This window comes from Phyllopteryx taeniolatus, chromosome 5, assembly GCF_024500385.1.
Source record: "Phyllopteryx taeniolatus isolate TA_2022b chromosome 5, UOR_Ptae_1.2, whole genome shotgun sequence".
NCBI lineage: Eukaryota > Metazoa > Chordata > Actinopteri > Syngnathiformes > Syngnathidae > Phyllopteryx > Phyllopteryx taeniolatus.
In genome coordinates this window covers 10,504,324-10,525,007 of record NC_084506.1, presented here as the reverse complement: position 1 = coordinate 10,525,007, position 20,684 = coordinate 10,504,324, and the positions used below count along the sequence as shown (strand labels likewise).

Genomic DNA, 20,684 nt, shown 5'->3' with positions numbered 1-20,684 from the left:
ATTCACAAAGAAGTCTATGCTCTTATTTACCCACAACCCAAAGGATTACTTGCCTAAGGTTGAGAGACACCCTTAGACTATGATGGTGTAATATCTTGGTTAAATTGCCCATATGTCAGCACGTATGTCCATCCGTCTGGCTCAGTGTGAAATTAAACTATGTTTCAGGTCACTGTGCAGATTATGCCAAGGCAAATGGAAGATGTACACACACACATTGACGCTTGCACATGCAGTTTTTTGCTGACAGAAGGGCTTGGAGAGTGGGTAATGAGAAAAGGTCCTCATGCATGAAAACTCACATCAGCAGGCCAGATTCTCACGCACACACACTTACACACGCACACACAACATTTAGGCCATTGCGTCCTAGAAATGGTCTGTCTGTTTTTCACTCTGCTGAAGTAGAGGCAAGCCATGTTAAGATACTATTAAAACATATTTTTAATGATGTGATGTGACTAACAACTGTCAGTCAATAGCTACAGAATATTTTATATTTAATTATATCTTGTAAGTACCATTGAGACCACAGAACAACTTAAACTCAGTTTACAGTGCTTGTATGGCTGTTTAATACAGTACAAAATATTGTTCCAGATTCACTTGACCCTGTCCAGAAGAATTACTTTTGATAAAAGATGGTTGAATGTTGTGCCACACATAATGAATCACATCTTCCTTAAAAGCCAAAACAACAAATAACATGAGTATGTATTGAATTGCATTGTATTGAATTGGCCATCTCTCAGAAAGATAACCGATGCCTGATTAACTGGATACACAAACACTGCTCTGAAACTCAAGATCACAAATAGCCTACTGTATGTGCATTGCAAAGGAATGGTTTTACATGAATTACAAAACTGATATTTTCTAGAGAGTCTGAAGCCCACATCAGTGATTATGTGCTTTGTCCTATTAATTTCATATCAGTCAGACAATGCATGTACCTGGTGTAAGTGAGGTGAAATTATTCTTGTTAGAATTTTATTCGATTATATGGATTAAAAATCAGGTGTTGCATATTACTGGAGTCAAAGGTATACAACATGGATGGATGGATGAAATGTATAACTGAAGAAGTAAATGTCATGCCTTTCAAGACCTTACACAGTCTTTGATGCTGATTAAGATTCCAACTAATCTTAGCTTGTTTTAAACAGCACTGCACACAGCCATAATGTCTTCTAAGTGTCACGTTTTAAACGTTTAATTGTAACTTGATTTGAGGAACACTCATGATCCGACTGACACACCACTCATCAGTGACTGTCCTTGGTGAGTAAGGTGATTTGGACAGATCTTTCTTTTGATAAATAATGATGCATACAGGGCTAGAAGAAATCCTTTTGTCAACCACCACTATATCCGAACCTGTATATGTATGCCTGTATTGTGTCCCTGATCCACATCTTTGAGTTAAATGTCTATGTGAAAGCCCTGGCGCTGCCTATTTGATTTTGTCCGATTTGTCTCATCCTCGCTGTCTCTTTGCCACATCTGTTTGCCTGGAAAACTGTCTATTGACTGTGTGTCCTTACTGGAAGGGAAAGACTCCATGACATTTCAAACGACAGACCAGAACACTGCTGCTGTTGCCTGGTTTAAATGTCATCTCGGGATTCTTCCTCTTGGCTGTTTATTAATTGTTTCTAGCCACTCATGCTGCTCTAACTTATTCTTATTATTGTGTTATTATATTCATAACCCTAACCCTTTATGTGATCCCAGTACACACTATACATCTCTAAATCTGTATTACTGTTGAATTAATACTGCATACACTCTTTTTAATCATATCAAATTTGTTGCATTGGATTTATCTTGCCACTGACAATGTTTGTTTACATTCCTGTTTAGGATCATCCACGAGGATGGTTTCTCTGGTGATGATGTAAAGCAGTACAAGCCTGTTGTTTACAGCAACACCATCCAATCTCTGGCTGCCATTGTCCGTGCCATGGATACACTGGGCCTTGAGTATGGAGATAAAGAGAGGAAGGTGAGTCTTTGTCCTTGTTCATAATATGCACCGTGAATCAACATATACTGTATATACAGTAATTGTATGACTTTATCACACATAAATAAGTTACAGATTTTACATCAAATGTTGTATATATTGCCAAGCAACTATAAGCTAAATGAAGCTAAATAGGGATGTTGGTCAGCCTGGATCTACTGCAAGAGCATATGAAGAACATAGTAAGTAGAGTTACAGTCTTAAAAGCAGAACACAGTGGATTGTTCTTAGTTCTTTACCAGGTTAAGCTTGCTACCGGAAATAGAAAACAGTAGCCATCAACAACACAAAATGTAACTGATAAATTGCTAACAAAAAAAACCTCCCAAAAACGTGCTCTTCTGAGTTACCATAATTTATCGTGTATAAAGCGCATCCATGTATAATACGCAACCCTAAAGTTGACATCAAAATTCTGGAAAACCCTCTACCTATGTATAATGCATTATTACAATGCATGATTTTGCTTCTATCCATATGATCAAAACATGAAATATTATCTGTTTTTTGTTAGTTTTTTTCAAAGAATTATTCTGAAGTTAAGCACTTTATTTGAACACATAATACTTACTTTTTATTTACTTGCTCTTATTTTTAAATTCACAGCCCTAATTTTATTTAGTAAATGAGAAACACACAGTTGTGCTCATAGGTTTGATTACCCAGGAAGAATTTGTAAAATGTGTACAATTCTTCAAAGAAAACATGAAGATCGAGGCAAAACACATTTAATTTTATTTTAATGGGATTCAAATTAAACTGTCAAGCATGTCAGAAAAGCATTATCATTAAACAAAACATAACCATAAAGAAATTATTGATGGCTGTTGTTCAGTCATCAGTTGTATTAAAAAAAACAACAATATTTTGCCAGGATATGTAAACTTATGAACACAACTGTACATATATGCAGTCATACATACCCCTGTCGTATTGGAATGAAAGTGTAGGCTTGACCTTTTTCATAACCTCTAGGTGGTAGTGGCATATTAGAATGAAAGTCTACATCTTTCTCATAACCTCTAGGTGGTGGTGGCATATTGGGATGAAAGTGTACAGCTTTTTCATAACCTCTCGCGGCATACATTTATGAAATGTGAAAGTTTTTTTTCCATTTCCTCCCATACCTATGTATAATGCGGACTATTGACTTTTGAGGGGGCACATTATACACGAGAAATTACAGTAAGCTTTCACAAATCAGAAACTACCATTAGAGTTCTTGTTCTGACGTAGAGAGAAATCATACTTTTTGAACTTTGAAGAAGCAACTGATAATTGCCTCGATTAACCTACCAATTTTGCGTCGGATATTCTTAATAAGGTGGCACTCCCTGTTTTTGCCTGGGTTTTCTCAGTGTTCTCTGGCTTTCTGCTTCTTCTCACTGTGCAATTATAGTCTCTGAGATTTTGACTGGTTTCGAACTGTGACTGGTTCATTTTACTATTTCCCCAACTATCTTGACAATATTCCATTTGAATAGAGTTCCTCCTAGATGTAGGACAATACTCTTGTGAGAATTGACAAAACATCTTTAAAAGTGACAAAAAAAGCTAACTAACCCCACATAGTATGAGATGTTGAGGGAGCATAGAACTGTAAATGTAAACGTAGCATTAACATGCAGTATGCGCTCTGACCATGTGCAATATTATATGAGTATTAGGTGTTGTCAGGGTGAGGGTTTTATAAATTTAAATCCAAGTGATCGGTTTTGGGTTGTTCCATACCTGTAGACTGTTATGTATGCATGAGAACATATTTTACTATGCCTGCTTACCACAAGGAGGACAAATGTTCTACTAAGTGACTTTTTATTCGCTTTCTATTGAATTAGAATCAATCATCTACTCATACGCAGCAGTGTAGCAGAGAGGAGGGTACACTCCCAGTGCGGTCACCACTCGCCGAAGGCTCACAGCTAGCACATGATTCAAGAACTCTTGCAGTCAAACCGTCTTTATCTGTTACTTGTTGATGTACTTGCAATGTGACCGATAAACATGTGGCTTTACCATTTTGCCTCTCTAAACGTTCATAAACTTTGACTATCAGCTGGAGGAGAAGAAAGTGAAATATTTTTTTTTCATAACCCCCATTTCAGACATATATTTTCTTGAAGCAGAAGAGGCAGATTCAATTACAGTATTTGCCTCGTAGTTTGAAAGTATGCATAATTTGTAACGGTGGCAAATTGATGACATTTGTTGCCTGACGGTTTGTTCTCCCCGTGCCTGCGTGGGTTTTCTCCGGGCACACCGGTTTCCCCCCACTTCCCAAAAACATGCGTGGTAGGTTGATTGAAGACTCTCAATTACCCTTAGGTGTGAATGTGTACTCGAATGGTTGTTTGTTTATATGTGCCCTGCGTTTGATGAGTTCAACCCTATAATGTCACCCATGTCCGATATCTGTCCATGCAATGTCGGATACAAGAAGTGTGTCATTATTTTTGCATTTTATTGTTGATAGCTGGATTAAAAGAAGGCAGATCCTGTATGTAATCAATTACAATAAATTTGACATTAAATAATTTTGTTTATATAACTTAATAAGTGGGCGGCAAATTGATGACATTTGTTGCCTGACAGTTTGTTCTCCCCGTGCCTGCGTGGGTTTTCTCCGGGCACACCGGTTTCCCCCCACTTCCCAAAAACATGCGTGGTAGGTTGATTGAAGACTCTCAATTACCCTTAGGTGTGAATGTGTGCTCGAATGGTTGTTTGTTTATATGTGCCCTGTGTTTGGCTGGCGACCAATTCAAGGTGTACCCCGCCTCTCGCCCGAAGATAGGGATAGGCTCTGGCACACCCATGACCCTTGTGAGGATAAAGCAGTAGGGACAATGGATGGATGGATGGATGTTGCCTGACGGACCAAGGTTGAAGTACAGTAGCAACGTGACAAATTGAATCTTTCTAGAAAAAACATGGAATGAGCAGTTCAAATGCCTCTAAAATCCTCCATAACATATAAGTGCAAGAAGAAAAAAACAGATCACGAGAGTACATGACCTGTTCTACAGCCCAAACTGCTCTTCTCAAGTATAATGTTCCTTTTACCCTATTTAAGTCAATTGTTTACGGCAAGTGACGCCGTTTAAAATGTACCGGTAATTTTGACGCGTCAACTTGAAACGAAAGGGTCGATGAGATATGTTGAGAAAAGGCTTTTTTTTCCTGTTCTTTTTTAATTTATTTGTTTTAAACAGATTCTATATAACCTATGTCATGCTAAAAAAAAATCTTTCTTTGAAACCCTTCATTTGATTTTCAAAATTCTTGGAGTGTTGTACTAGGGTAAACCGTCCATTCCAACCAGACTCAGCAATTTGACAGACTTTCTATTTTGGGAAATCTTGTCATGTTTCTAGTTTAAGGTAATTAATGCGCTAAAATGGATTTGTTATCCTTAAAACATCCAAACATATTGATCATAGTTATGTACAGAAAAGTTTGTACGAGACATGCACATAATGTATAACTGATAACAGCATTGCATCACATGATATTAAAACACACTTGTGTTAAAGCTCATGTACATTTTGGCTGTTACCTCTGCAACATTGTGACAACGTGCAACAGCGATTCAAATTTTTACTTGCCGTAAAAGCAGTGGTTGACCGTCAGCCTTTCATGAAAACTACTAGCAGAACCCTGCTCACTGTGCAACAGCTCAATCAGTTTTGGTAGCTTTTCGCGTGGAAGTGAGACTTTTGTTGTGCATTTCAATACGAGACTAGTTGGTCTATATTCTATGGAACTCCTAAGGTGACATGGAAGATATATAAAAAAAAAAAGCATTGTCTCGCAATAACCTTACGTTTTCCCATAATAAACATTGCAAGATAATGCAAAGTTTGCATTGAGCCCCAGTGTGGCAAGATCGGACGGCGCAGGTGCCCCGTTAAACCTGCGCCACGGTGGACCTCCGCTTCACGCAACCAAAGCCCCGTCCATTCCGTGCAGCCGCCATCCAGTCTCCAACCTCGTTGCAGATGAGACAAGTTGGCTTGGCATTTATAAACGCAGGTAGGATTAACATATACTTTCCTTTAGGGTCCGAAATTAACACTCGGCAGGTGCTAAATGCGACAAAATTATCCATTTGGTCAGTGAATCACAGAGCGCTACTCGCTACGTGGCGAGTGAATGTTTTACCCACGTACACAAACACACATGCGTCAATCATAGTCCAGAGGCATGTGGGCTGGAGCCAGTAATATTGGAGCAGGGCATCTCCTGCCAGGAAAGTGCGTGGGATTCCTAATAACGCCGATCTGAGTTATCAGCTGTGTGCGTATTTCCTCGATCTTAGGTGACAGGAATGCACATGGCAACAGCCGTCCTTTTCCTGCTCCACTTCCATTTGCAAGTAGCAGCCTCCTCAGCTGGCTCGTCCTGTAGCATGATCGAGACGCCAACTTAGCCATCCTCGGAGGCTGCTGAGTCGGCAGCGGCCCAACCTCACCTCAGCGACGGAGGTCCATGGGTGCACAACGCCAGTTGTACGGCGGCCTCTTCAAAGCGAAATGGAGCAGTGCTACTATAACTAGCCCTTAAAAACGGACAACACTGTGTTTATTAATTTGAAGAACTACCACCCAAGTGATTATGTGGAAATCAAAATGCGATTGCAGTCAGTACAGCCTGTCAGTCTCTGTTGCCAGCACAAGTAGCATTAGCAGTTAGCCACTGCTAGTGAGGAAGTCACCAGCAACAACAATCAATATTCATGTGCTTTGTAAAATGACAAAACTAGCTAATCTGTATAGATAGTAAAGAAGATGCACATTTAAAGTAACAATAATGTTAACTTGGTGTTTAGCATCATAACTGGATAATGATAATGTTTACAGTTCAAGGTATCGTCATAATCCCTGAGGGGGCACTTTGTTTATTTTGCATCTGGTATCTCCAAAAATACTCAGGACTTCGAATAAGTGTTATATTCTTATATATTCCTGAGTGAAGTGTTTTTTTGTTTTTCTATATGTATTTTATTTGCGTAGAATACTAATATCATGTTGGGGTTACTGTTTTAATTATTGACTATGAAGAGTGTTGTCAACAAATGTTGAACTACTCTCAAGATTCCTTAGTTTTCAGTACAGGTGCTTTAAAACTAGCTATTTAAAAAAGTTCCATCCATTTTCAACACCGCTTATCCTGGTTAGGGTCGCGGGACGCTGGAGCCTATCCCAGCTGACTTCGGGCGAAAGGCGGACTACACCCTGAACTGGTCGCCAGTCAGTCGCAGGGCACATATAGACACGGACGACCATTCGCAATCACATTCACACCGTCACTGAGTGGGAACTGAACCCACGCTTCCTGCACCAAAGTGGCGAGTGTACCACTACACCAACAGTGACTTAAAAAAAAGTTTAAAAACAAAATTTAAAAAATCATGATAATAATCGAGATTGGACGATATTTTTTTGCCAGATCGAACAGCCCTACAACAAATAGATAAAACAGGTTAGACAATACAAGCTAAAAACATTCAGATAATCTCATAATACAACAGTAAGCAGTCTTACTAGGCAAAATCTAAACTCTTTAAAACAAAATTAAATGAAACATCGACATCCTGCTGTTTCAGCCTACAAGCTGCTTAAAAGTCCTTTAAAAGTGTTCAATGATGAAAACTTATACAGATGCACACATGCCAGGGAGTATGATCCCACTGACGCTGTAATACTGTGGCACGAGACCTGTGTCAGGAGCAGGAGGCCAAACTTTATGGATGTTAAATAAAACAATTTTTTTCTTAGTGCTGTTGTTTAATGTTGCTGTGACTTCTCTCAGTTTGCATCCAACATAATATTGTATTAGAGAAGTACTGTATATGTAAAATTAGGGCTGCACACACATATACATATTGCATGTCCAATTATTGCACTGACAGTATTTTTCAATATAATGTGCATCACTTTGTAAAATAATTTAATGTTTTGGCCGGTGAAAAATATGCTTGGCCGGTGGATTTTTCATCTTGGACGGTGAGTGAAAAAGTTAATTCCTATACACTCTTCTTTGTACTTCCGACAAAGATCAAAATGTTCCACGATTTCAGTGTCAAAAATCACACATCGGATTTTGACACGATTGACAGATATATCGACGTGATGAACTATTCTTATTTTTGTTTTCTGTGAAGTTTGATGTAAATCTGATGATTATTCTTGGCGTGGTCAGCAATGAGCGAGAAAAAGCTGGCTGGACGTTTGATATTCGCTGAATATTCAGTTCACACACCTTCGCACCTTATAACTACATTTTCTACTAGTATCACATGTGCAGTATGTGGAGGACAAGTTCAGAAACTCTGTAAAAAAATTGCAGCTGGATTTGTTGTGACTACAAATGAACAGTATATGCAATAACAGCAATAACAGCGACTTATTCTATGTTTGGCTTACCGTCAATGTTAGCAACCGTCTACAAATTACACACAATTAAAGATGGTAATAACATAGACATTATCGTCCTTATTACACCTTAGCAGTACCATCCAAATAATTTTGAAGCAGTTAAAATAAGATACATTTAGTACATACTTTATAATTGCTTTAAATCCATGAAACCAACTCTTATATTTTTCAATCATCATTATTTTAAAGTATTTTTTTTTAGCCTTGGTTCATCCTGTTTCAATTATACATATGTCAATGCCAGCATGATTCATCGAGTGTGACTGGCTGCCAAGAAGTATTGCGAAGCCCCAGCCAAAAGTCCATCTTTCCAATTAAGTCTGCCCGCCTCTAAAGCCGCTAAATTCTAGATCACACAATTTCAGTATATGATACACTACTTGAGGATTATGAGTGTAATCCACAGAAAAGCATCAATTCCATGACCAAGGGAGCAATGGAAGAAGGTTAATTGGAGTTGTAATGTCTACTAACACACAATGTCGGACTGATTTTTAGGTCCCAAAATGAAACTATCAAAGAAAGAAAGAAAGCTGGTTGTTGGTTCTGAATGTGGGCGTGTTTCAGTTTTACATGGTAGGATGAGCCATGTCTCCCTCTGGGAAACATATGATTATATTTGGCAATATGCTGTTTCAGTGTTCTGCAACGCTGGTTGCATATCAGTCACCCTCATGGTTTGAATCCTAAGACATGTTAAGATGAGTTCAACCCTATAATGTCACCCATGTCCGATATCTGTCCATGCAATGTCGGATACAAGAAGTGTGTCATTATTTTTGCATTTTATTGTTGATAGCTGGATTAAAAGAAGGCAGATCCTGTATGTAATCAATTACAATAAATTTTGACATTAAATAATTTTGTAACTTAATAAGTGGGCGGCACGGTGGTCGACTGGTTAGAGCGTCTGCCTCACAGTTCTGAGGACCAGGGTTCAATCCCAGGCCCCACCTGTGTGGAGTTTGCATGTTCTCCTGCGTGGGTTTTCTCCGGGCTCTCCGGGCTCTCCGGTTTCCGCCCACATCCCAAAAACATGCATATTAGGTTAATTGAAAACTCTAAATTGCCCGTAGGTGTGAATGTGAGTGTGAATGGTTGTTTGTTTGTATGTGCCCTGCGATTGGCTGTCAATCAGTTCAGGGTGTACCCCGCCTCCTGCCCGTTGATAGCTGGGATAGGCTCCAGCACGCCCGCGACCCTAGTGAGGAGAAGCGGCTCAGAAAATGGATGGATGGAACTTAATAAGTGTCCCATGCATACGAGAGATTGAACCAACTATTCGACTAGTCAACATGTCGGCTTTACCACTCTGCAATGACAGTTGTTGCTTGAAGTTATTGATCTCATGTTTTGCCTTGCTGAAATCAACAGGTGGTGGGTTTGCGCAGCAAACTAGGAGTGGTGCCTCAAACGCGTTGCAATATTTTACTAAAAATGAGACTTACAGTACGGTCACTTGCAAAATATACAAGTCTATCCTCATATACAGTACGTATAACAAAAGCACAACAACTATTCCTAGTAACCCCTGGGGCCACACCCTGACTCACTCATCCAATCACAGATCACAGACACCTTCAGGATCTCACAGACAGTCGTATTTTATAAGACTCTTGGAACAATCCACGTAACACAACTGCAGGCTTGCAACAATACATTAATGCAAATCATCCCCTCCTCCTGTATTAAAAAAAAGAAAAAAATATACTGCAATTATATACTGTCGTGAGTAGCGACCCTGCAGTTGTGAAACGTGAATTAGTGTTAGAGGTTTACAAGTTCCAGCTGTCTATGAAGGCATCTGAATATCATTGGATTAATGAGTGTCTGCATGTGATCGGATGAAAGAGTCCAGGGATGGGGCCTGTGCAACAGAGAATGCTGGGGAATGAGTGAGTGAGTGAGCAAGCTTATGTTTGGAGGCTCACAGAGCAAATTAACGGCTGAAAAGAACATTTGTGACATCATCAATTAGTAAAATCGACTCGACTATCGCGGCACGGTGGCCAACTGGTTAGAGCGTCAGCCTCACAGTTCGGAGGACCCGGGTTCAATCCCCGGCCCCGCCTGTGTGGAGTTTGCATGTTCTCCCCGTGCCTGCGTGGGTTTTCTCCGGGCACTCCGGTTTCCTCCCACATCCCAAAAACATGCATTAATTGAAGACTCTAAATTACCCGTAGGTGTGACTGTGCGTGCGAATGGTTGTTTGTTTGTATGTGCCCTGCGATTGGCTGTCAACCAGTTCAGGGTGTACCCCGCCTCCTGCCCGATGATAGCTGGGATAGGCTCCAGCATGCCCCAGACCCTAGTGAGGAGAAGCGGCTCAGAAAATGGATGGATGGACTCGACTATCACCACCTTTGCGTCCACTTCAAAAATCTGAAGTCCTTCAACCCCAAAGTCATGTGTTCAATTAAGAATGACATGGGCATTGATACAGTATGAGTTGTTTTTATGTTGACTCAAGTGAAAAGGGACATTGAGGAACTTTCCTAAATATTCCTTCCAAAAACTGCCAGGCCTCTTAACTTCCATTGTGTCACACATACAGTACACATTCACACTAGCATGTCCCCTAGTCATTGTCTGTAACCTTACCGAAAGGCACTGTCTTCTTCTAATTGCAATGAGGTGATTGATACGCATCAATGGGGACTAAAATAACAGCATGGCTATTGATTTGGACATTACATCTATGTGTGTGTGTTTGTGTGTGCATACATTTGTTTAATACTGTACACTGTAGTATTGCATTTCCTGATAAAGGTGAAGGGTGGAGCCTGGAGAAAGATAGGTGATCTTGCCAAATAGGGCCTGAATTACTGAAGGATTGCATGTGCAAAAACGAGTACTGACAAATGTTGCTGGCCTCTTCCAGAGGAGTTTTTCTGGTGTGCTGTCAGACAGGAGCATGTCTGTCAACAGTTTTGACTCCCTCGTCATTGTAGTCAACGGTAAAACCAAAATTAATCCACAACGGCATTTACACCGGCAGCATGCAGTGGGTTGCACGAATTTGTTTTAATAAAGAAATTAATAACGCACATTTTTACCAAAAAACAGGTACTACAGTAAACTGGTCAGTGAGGCAAGAAAAACACTGGGTTCTGTTTTCCTGACTAACGCAAATCCAGTGTCACACATGTCGTAGCTCTGCTAGGGTGCGAGTTAGACCGGTTTATTGTAATCTCGCAGACGCGCCCATCTGGCGCATTTAACAAATGCGTGTAAACAGCCAAATTTATTAGCCGCCAATCAAAGTGACTTAATTAATTCATTCCCATTAAGCAAGGTGCAGTCACGATCTCACATGCTTTGAGAGAGCAATCCATGTGTGACACATTGTCACCAGGGTGGTGTGGCAAAAGAAAACCTGATTAAATACAGGATTAGCTGGTGATAACCGCGGTTGACTTAGATATGTCCACGCACCTCATGAATCTATCCCCACCGATGCACGATCATTTTTGCTGCTTCTACAAATTCATAACCTATCGACGGAATGGACCGCAGAAATGAGAACAAAGTCTGACAATATTACGATAAGCTAAATGTCAAGGCTATGGTGCAGTGTCTGAGAAAATTTAAGTGAAATGACTCAACCCATTAAAACACACCACAGCTGGAATGCACCTTCTCAGAACCATCAAAATATCTATCATTGAAAAATATTTGTGGTATAAAAAGTGAAATGAAATACATTATTCAGAGAGACAAATGCTGCTCAAATGCTGATTTTTTAAAACAGACAAGAAAACAGGTATGATGCTGACAGTGGTTTGGCATGGATCTGAAGTTTGGAAAACCTTTGACACTGGGTTATACCTAATTCGTTTTGACACATGACATCGACATGATACATAATAGAGTCTGAACGTTAAAGAATGGCATGTCCATCCATCCATCCATTTTCTGAACCGCTTCTCCTCACTAGGGTCGCAGGCATGCTAGAACCTATCCTAGCTATTATCGGGCAGGAGGCGGGGTACACCCTGAACTGGTTGCCAGCCAATCGCAGGGCACATACAAACAAACAACCATTCGCACTCACAGTCACACCTACGGGCAATTTAGTCTCCAATTAATGCATGTTTTTGGGATGTGGGAGGAAACCGGAATGTCCGGAGAAAACCCACGCAGGCACGGGGAGAACATGCAAACTCCACACAGGCGGGGCCAGGGATTGAACCCGGGTCCTCAGAACTGTGAGGCTGACGCTCTAACCAGTCGGCCACCGTGCCGCCGAGAATCGCATGTCATGATCCTTTAAAAAAAATTGCCATTTATTGCATTTTGGAAAAGAGCTCTTTACATTTAGTTATATGCATAGGACCATTCTCAAAGAAGAATTTAGAACCCAATTCCTGATTGATTTATTAATTGAATAAGTATGTCTTTTGTCTGGATAATGTAGCTAAATTGATAGATCATCCTCAATTATGGAGATACATTTTGAATTCACCCTGTTCTAAACTCTTCTGATAACGCCCCAAATCTGATCCCTGGCCTTGGCTAGTTGCTGTGGCAACTTGATGTTTTGCCTTGCTATCCACACATTCCGCAAACCTGTCCAAGGGCAGCGTGACACACACACAAACACACACACGCGCACACACACACACACATACACACACGCACCTCACACACACTCACACAACGAAACGATAGCATGCTCGAAATAGACAGTGTTGTCACTGCAATCTAAAGTTGATTTCACAGCAGTATGAAAAAGGAAGGTTGAAAAAGCAAACCCTAATCTTAAACATTTTGTTTGTGAGAGGTTTTGATCACTTTACTTACTGTAATAATGACACTAACGGATACTTTGATTGCAATGCACTTTTAGAATTGAAATTACAAATTTGACCGGAGCAAATTATTATCAGGTCAGTTTTCTGTATGTATGCTAAATACAAGACATCCAGAGTCTGTCTTTACATTTTAGACACAAAGCAAAAGGCAATCTTAGCTCAACTGAAGAAGATAAAGTGTGCAGCTGCACGTATATGCATGCAAGCACACCGAAAATGACATCACAAAAACACTTTGTGTCTCAATGGACTTGTGAAGAGAGGGATGGGAAGAAGAAGAAGAAAGGGAAAAAGAGGGCGAGAGCTGGCGGGCGGGTGGATGGTTTCCTTATGGGATAGTTTGTGTGCGCGTTCACGTGTTGCAGTTGCACACTGTGGGTATATGAACAACGCCCCTGTGATTACTATTTTCCATCTGCTCATTAGAGAATAAAGCAACCTGCCCATGGAAACATACCTGCCTTGTTAAAAGTCTAGGTAACTAACACAGGTTTTCTTGTTTTGGACATAACATAAAGAAAAAACACATTATTCAACTACTTGTACAGTATGTAGTTGCACCAAATGGTGTGTTGCTTTGACAGTGAAGAGTGGCTTCAGAAAAGTGAATTCACCCATCCGTAACAAGGAGATCCAATTATTGAAATGGTTTAGTCTTAACACTGGACTCCCCAAATCAAGCATCCACAGACTACAGTTAATTTAATATGCAGCTGCACGTATTCTCACTGGAGAAAAGAAATCGCAACACATCACACCTGTTCTCAAGTCACTGTACTGGTTACCCGTCAAAACAAGAATCCATTTCAAAATCCTTCTCTTGGGTTAGAAAGCTTCACTTGGCCTTGCACCTCAGTACATAACCAACATCCTCATCAATAAAACTCTGCCAAGAACTCTAAGATCTTGTAGCAATTGCAGTCTAATCATTCCTTGCAGTAACACTAGGCAAGGAGAGGCAGCTTTTTTCATCTGTGCCCCATGCATCTGGAACAACCTGCCCGAGACATTTAAACTGGCAACATCAGTGACCATGTTCAAAACAAATAAAAAATATTCCTCTTCACAACGGCTTTTGACTAAATGTGTGTGTGTTTATGGCCGTGTGTGTCCTGAGCATGTGTGTAAGAAAATCTATATGATACTGTTCAGAGTTGCATGTTTTTATTCCTCTTTTAAATTTGAAAAGCTCTGAACTTTTTTGTTTGCACAATTAATGCTATTATAATTGTTTTTAACCATTGTAAGACTCATTGGGTTTGTCTTGTTCATTAAATCCACCCTGTAAATAAAAAAATATTGATTGATTGATTGATTGATTAGATTTTTTTCATCATTCCATGGACTGGCCATGTACTTTAGAGATGCAGATAATTTTTAGAAGTTTTGCCCACCGACCTTTGAATTTTTATTTGCATTTGAGGGAGCACGTTTCTTTCACAGAGTAGACCCTCATCAAAGTACCTGCTAACATGGTGTTCTGTTGACATCTTTCACAATCTGTGAAACCTGCTCCATTTGGAGTTCTTTGTTAACTATTTACTCTGTGTTATGTACATCAGGGTAAACAAAATAATTGGGTCTTGGTATTGGAGAGGTACATGTTTCTTAAGCAGCTGATGCAGACTCAATTTCACCCAGCAACTGCAGATCTCCAGTCATGATCCTAAGACCAGATACAGTAAATGACAGGGTGGCATCTGTAAGGGCATCCACATAAAAACTTGGCCACAAAATTTAGAAACATGACACGCTGTGGTGAGCCCCTGATGGGAAGTCGGAGAAGGTTTAACGTACACTGCCAATCATAAATCACCCTGCGTACAATTGTACTGACTAATTTATTCTTTTATTTATTAGTTAGCAGCCCCTGATGTCATTTCATTTTTCTTTGTGTGCAGAGTTAAAGAGCCTCTCCAATTTAACTGGAACTTATGGTGTCGAAGGCAGGTGGACAAATAACATGAATCTACTTCATAAAACACTTATAGCGGAGTGGTTCACAAAGCTGACATCCATTCATTTGGCATGAGATCGATTCTGAATCAGTGTTCTTTTTATAACTGCCCCATGATTGACCAATGATCAGTCTACCAGTCTTTTGTCTTCCATTTACCCGAAGTCAACTGTGATGGGCTCCTGCCAAGAGTAAGTGAAATGTTTCCAGACTTAATGCTGTATTTTTTTCTTTTTTAACTAATGAATTATTTACTGCAAACATGTACCTTTAAAGTCACAGTTCTACTCATAATAAAGTCCTGAGGTGTCAGCAGCGCCTCCAAATTTTGTATTTCAGTTTTGGGCAGTACAGTGTTTGAGTGGTTACACTGTCTGTCTGATAGTTCTGAGGATCAGGGTTTGAATCTTTGCTGTCCCCTTCGTTTGTGGAGTATGTACTGTATGTTTACAGATTAATTGAAGACTAAACTGTCCAGAGGTGTGAATATAAGACAGAAGGGTTGTTTTCACTGTAGACGTCTGTACACATGCTTACACTTGTACATGCTCTGTGATTGGCTGGCGACCAGTCTAGGGCGTAATCTTCCCAAATTCAGCTGGGATAGGTTCCAGCACACCCATGACCCCATTGAGGATAAGTTGGATGTTTTACGTAGCCCAGCACTTTCCAGCATTACTTAGCTCGCTTTGATAGCTCCTGCCTATTTGCTCTCTCACCTCTTGTTATTTTCAGCTTCCTCTATGGCACTTCCCCTTTCCTCTACACTGATCTTTTATTTCAAAGCATGACTCTCATCATCACTTACTTCCTCATCTAATTGTTACTTTAGTCTTCATGTTTCTAATGTTCTCTGACTTCTATAGTTTTCTATTTATACTGTATACTCACTTAGATTGTTCCATAGACATTTTAATCTATTCCTGCCAAGTAAAGTTAGTTATTTTAATACCAATGTTCCATCTTGAAACTCATCGTTAAGATTAATGTAAAATAATATAGCAGTTCTGTGTGTTGTGGGCATACACAGAGCCAGGATGAATATAGTAAACCCAAATTGGCTTCATGAAAGTGAGTGAGAATGAACTGTCTCCTAGCAACTGAAAGAACTGTGATCCCACACCTGAGAGTTACTCATTTTGGTTGGTGTGTGAGTTGTACACAACATGGTTCAGGTTAAAGATTTTACCAAGATATAATAGTGTGCCTTTGTTTAAACATCACATGCTACATGACTAGTAGTAATACAAGACAGGGTTTTCTGTTTTGACTTGTACAAATGCGGGCTAGGATGTAGAAAACTGCCAAATACAGTGACATCACTCAACTGTAGGCTGCTTCTAATAAGCTGGATCGTTTTGATTGCTTGTTTCGCAGCCCTTCTTTAGTTGTATTCAGAACTACGGAACTCTCCGTGTGAAGCCGGCACATCTCTAAGCCTCCACAGTTGAAAGACATGCATTTTTTATTTTTTGTCCTCTTGTTGTTAATTGGGTTTGCATTGTTGTGTTTCTGCCAGGCTTTTGAGATGGCAGCACATCACACTAAGTATCCAGTAACCTTGGACCGGATAAATATTTTAGAGAATGAGAGGGAGTCCTGAAAATTACGTATCTATACCTATGCATGACATTTAGACACAGATGAAGGTTTTTACGCCTACAGCAAGGTAGCACGATGACTGATGGGTTTGCCCTGTTACCTCACAGGAAGAAGGGATAACGGTTCCAATCTTGGTTCAGGTCTTTCTTGCTATCTTATTTTTTTCTTACCTTTGGTGAGGTCATTAGTGACTTGTGTTTCACATTGGCAGCATGGGATCAATTCCCATTTACTGTCCCATTTGTAATTGCACTTTGACTGACTGCCGATTAGTCCCGGATGTAGTCTACCTTTTACCCTAAGTCAGCTGTTGTGACCTTTCACAGGATAAGCAGAATAGAAAATTATTGAATTGATGACTGTGGCCTACAGGCACTCAGTGCATGGCACCATCACATTGTTCTCGGGGTTTGTTCAAGTCTTTTGTCCACTCTGAAATCCCACAATAATTACTAGGTACATTGAAAGCTCTGGAATTTGCAAAAGCCCTCTGAGCTATGGGAGGGGAAAAAAGTGTTGAACGTCACTCATCTCATGACTTTCCCCACAGCACTATCAGGAAGTTTGTTTATGTGTGTGGTCCCTAGTGGAGTTTTGTTAAATCTTTTAGACTATGATTACAAGCCTTTCCTATATTCCTTATGACAACTACATTGATTGATAATTGACACCAGTTAGTAACATGTAATCTTCCTGCTTGATATATATATTTTTCTTTCTGAAACAGAACGACAGTTGTGTGTGTGTGTGTGTGTGTGTGTGTGTGTGTGTGTGTGTGTGTGTGTGTGGGTGGGTGGGTGGGTGGGTGTGTGGGTGTGTGTGTGGGTGGGTGTGTGTCAGTGAGCCTGTTCATCATGTCAAAGTACATAACATCAGAAAGGCTCTGAGCCTTTTGGGGAACAAACACACACTGAAACCATGCATAACTCACGCTGCACAATTTACCCTTGAACCTTCTGAAACTTCCCTTACAAACGCACACACACATACACACTCACAGTCTCATTTACTTCCCTCCCTGTATTTACCAGACTGGCGCTGCCAGCATCATATGACTGGCACATGGACCTGCCAAGCCACTGTGCTACTAAGAGCAGGACCATGATGCCTTGCTCCTGTAAGCCCAAGGCCAGTGAATATCAGTGCTGTTATGTTAAGCACTTCCTTCTAAGCAAAACACCATGCTTACTAGGGGTATAACGATTTGTTTTAGCAACAAATAAATTCACGATTCATGGTTGCCCATTCGATTCAAGGACGATATTTGTTCATTTAGAACGATACGGTCCAAAACGATTCAGTGGCTGGAAATAGATTCAGTAACTTTTTAGCCAAATATTCATCCAGTGTGACAGTGAAATAAATGTCTGCATACTGGACAGTGCAGGTGAAATTTCTTGGATACTTGTTGTTTTTTTGTAAAGGAATTGGGTAAAAACGAACTATAGGCATTAAATATAAAGATATTCCTGATGTACTTTCCTTTTATGTGTCTTATTGTGAACTGTACTGTGTGTTTTCTAATGAACACTGAGTCTGCTTAATAAAACGTTGATTGATTGCATTGCTTTGCAATAAAACAAAGGAGAAAACAGCAACTTATTGTTATTCATATCATTTCAGCTATGATTTTACTTGTTAGGCCAGTTTTTTTTCCTAGAAAAGAGATGTTAAATTGGTGTTACAATTGTGAGGGGGTCCTTGGAAAAATGTCTCCACTGTAAAGAGTCCCTTCCTGGACCCAGTTTGAAAATCCCTGCTCTAAATAGTTAAATACTAATTGCTAAAACGAAGCACCATGAGGTTTTCATGAGGAAAATCTTTTAAGAATAATGTTAATAATACATAGAGAACTAATGAAATGAACAATCCTGCTCTTTGTAGCACAAACATGAGCCTTAAACATTCTCGTTGCCTCCTCCTGCCATCCACTCGACAGAAAAACAACACACACATACGTACGCATATGTACGTTACCTCAGGGATCAAGTCTTCGGGTGCTGAGAGACTGAATGCAAGCCGTAATCTCTTGAGAGACATGAAATAATTTCCCTCAGGCGTAATTGGGATAAAATGATGGAGGCCTAAAACAGAGCTGAGGGAGGAGGAGTAAAGAGATTGGGAGATTGAGTCCTCAGGGTCCAGCGTATTGGTACTCCTAAAATATTTCTATCTTGTGGAAGGACCTGAAATCAGTGTTTAATTATTTTCTGTACTCTGTGCAAATAATTAAGACAAGTTAAGAAAAAGATTATTATATACTTTACTCTATACAGTATATACTGTAGCTTCAGCGGACACTTCATTGGGTACACCTGCACAAATCTGATACAGGAGCTGTCGTAAAGACCGCCGCAAAAATTCCATCAATCCATCAATCTTCAAGCCCGCCTATGCTCACTAGGATCGAGGGTGAGCTGCAGCCGACCCCAGCTGACTTTTGGTGAGAGGCGGGGTGCACCCTGGACTGGTCACCTCTGCCAATTTAACTATCCTAATTTGGATCAGAATCAGTATTGCCGATGTGGCTCACGGACGGAAACAAATACATTTTTCCTCCTGTCAAAGCAAAGCTTTACACCAGATCTCTTCCACTTTCCGTCTGGCAGCTAACATATACAAGTGTTGCAAATAATGTCAAGCAAATCATAGATGTCACCATTCTGACCTCACTAAATTAGTGTTGTGTGTATTTCTCTGTGTAGTGGTACACTCGCCTGACTTTGGTGCGGGCAGCGTGGGTTCAGTTCCCACTCAGTGACGGTGTGAATATGAGTGCGAATGGTTGTCCGTGTCTATATGTGCCCTGCGACTGACTGGCGACCAGTTCAGGGTGTAGTCCGCCTTTCGCCCGAAGTCAGCTGGGGTAGGCTCCAGCGCCCCGTAACCCTAACCAGGATAAGCGGTGTTGAAAATGGATGGATGGATGGATGGATTTCTCTGGTAATAGCACAGGAAAATGTAGTCATCTTGTTAATTATACCTTTCTTATTATAGACACTAAATGTAATTACAGCATATTTGTGTGGCTGCTTGGCAGGTTATGCTATGGTAGAAAAGTATGCTTTGAACTTTATCTAGGTGCTGGGATGTAGATGTGGCATACATAGAGTTGATGGCAAAAGTCTTGGGACACACTACTTATAGGTCCCCTTCCATCACTGGTTTTCTATTTAATTTTGATATTCTTTTAGGTTTACATGATAATTTAGCTGCGATTGGCTGGCAACCAGTTCAGGGTGTACCCCGTCTCCTGCCCGATGACAGCTGGGATAGGCTCCAGCACGCCCGCGACCCTAGTGAGGAAAAAGCGGCTCAGAAAATGGATGGATGGATGGATGATAATTTAGGTTGGAAATGCCCAAAATGTCCTTTCTCAAGCCATTCTAGTTGGTCTTTTCCGCCTGGCATTTGAGATGGCCGGATTTCTCATTTTTATGCAACATCAAAATGAGCTTTGCTCTAAATGGAGCGCTCACCTTCCCTAATTTAAATATGCAAGACAGCTTCGCTCTTATGGGTCCATATCATGGCATCTGCTATATAGTGATGTCGCGTCGTTCGATGCCTAGTTCAGACTCGCGTCCCTTCCAAGAGTTTGCTCACGGCAGTTATTTATACACACTGAATGCACATTTGCGGCCAAGGCGACGCCCGTCCCCTGTGGCCACTCATAGCGTTCTCTCACCGGACGCGAGCGTCTTGGCGACCCGCTGAAGAGGACAGAGGTGGGAGAAGCATACCATTGTGGCACAAATGAATGTGTGTTCAGTATGTATAAATCATTGTGAAGCACAATACACCAAGCGTTGGATTTTTGCCCAACTAATAGGGAACATGAGCTGAGA

The 20,684-nt window shown here is 40.5% G+C and overlaps 1 protein-coding gene across 2 annotated transcripts in view; it reads left to right on the top strand.

The window, feature by feature from the left end:
• Positions 1-20,684, top strand: part of gnao1a (guanine nucleotide binding protein (G protein), alpha activating activity polypeptide O, a) — a 147,610-nt gene that overhangs the window by 34,094 nt on the left and 92,832 nt on the right. For both annotated transcript variants that reach the window (XM_061772603.1, XM_061772604.1), the window contains exon 3: positions 1,864-2,005. In XM_061772603.1, coding sequence (XP_061628587.1) covers positions 1,864-2,005 — 142 coding nt within the window. The remainder of the gene's footprint in view (positions 1-1,863; positions 2,006-20,684) is intronic.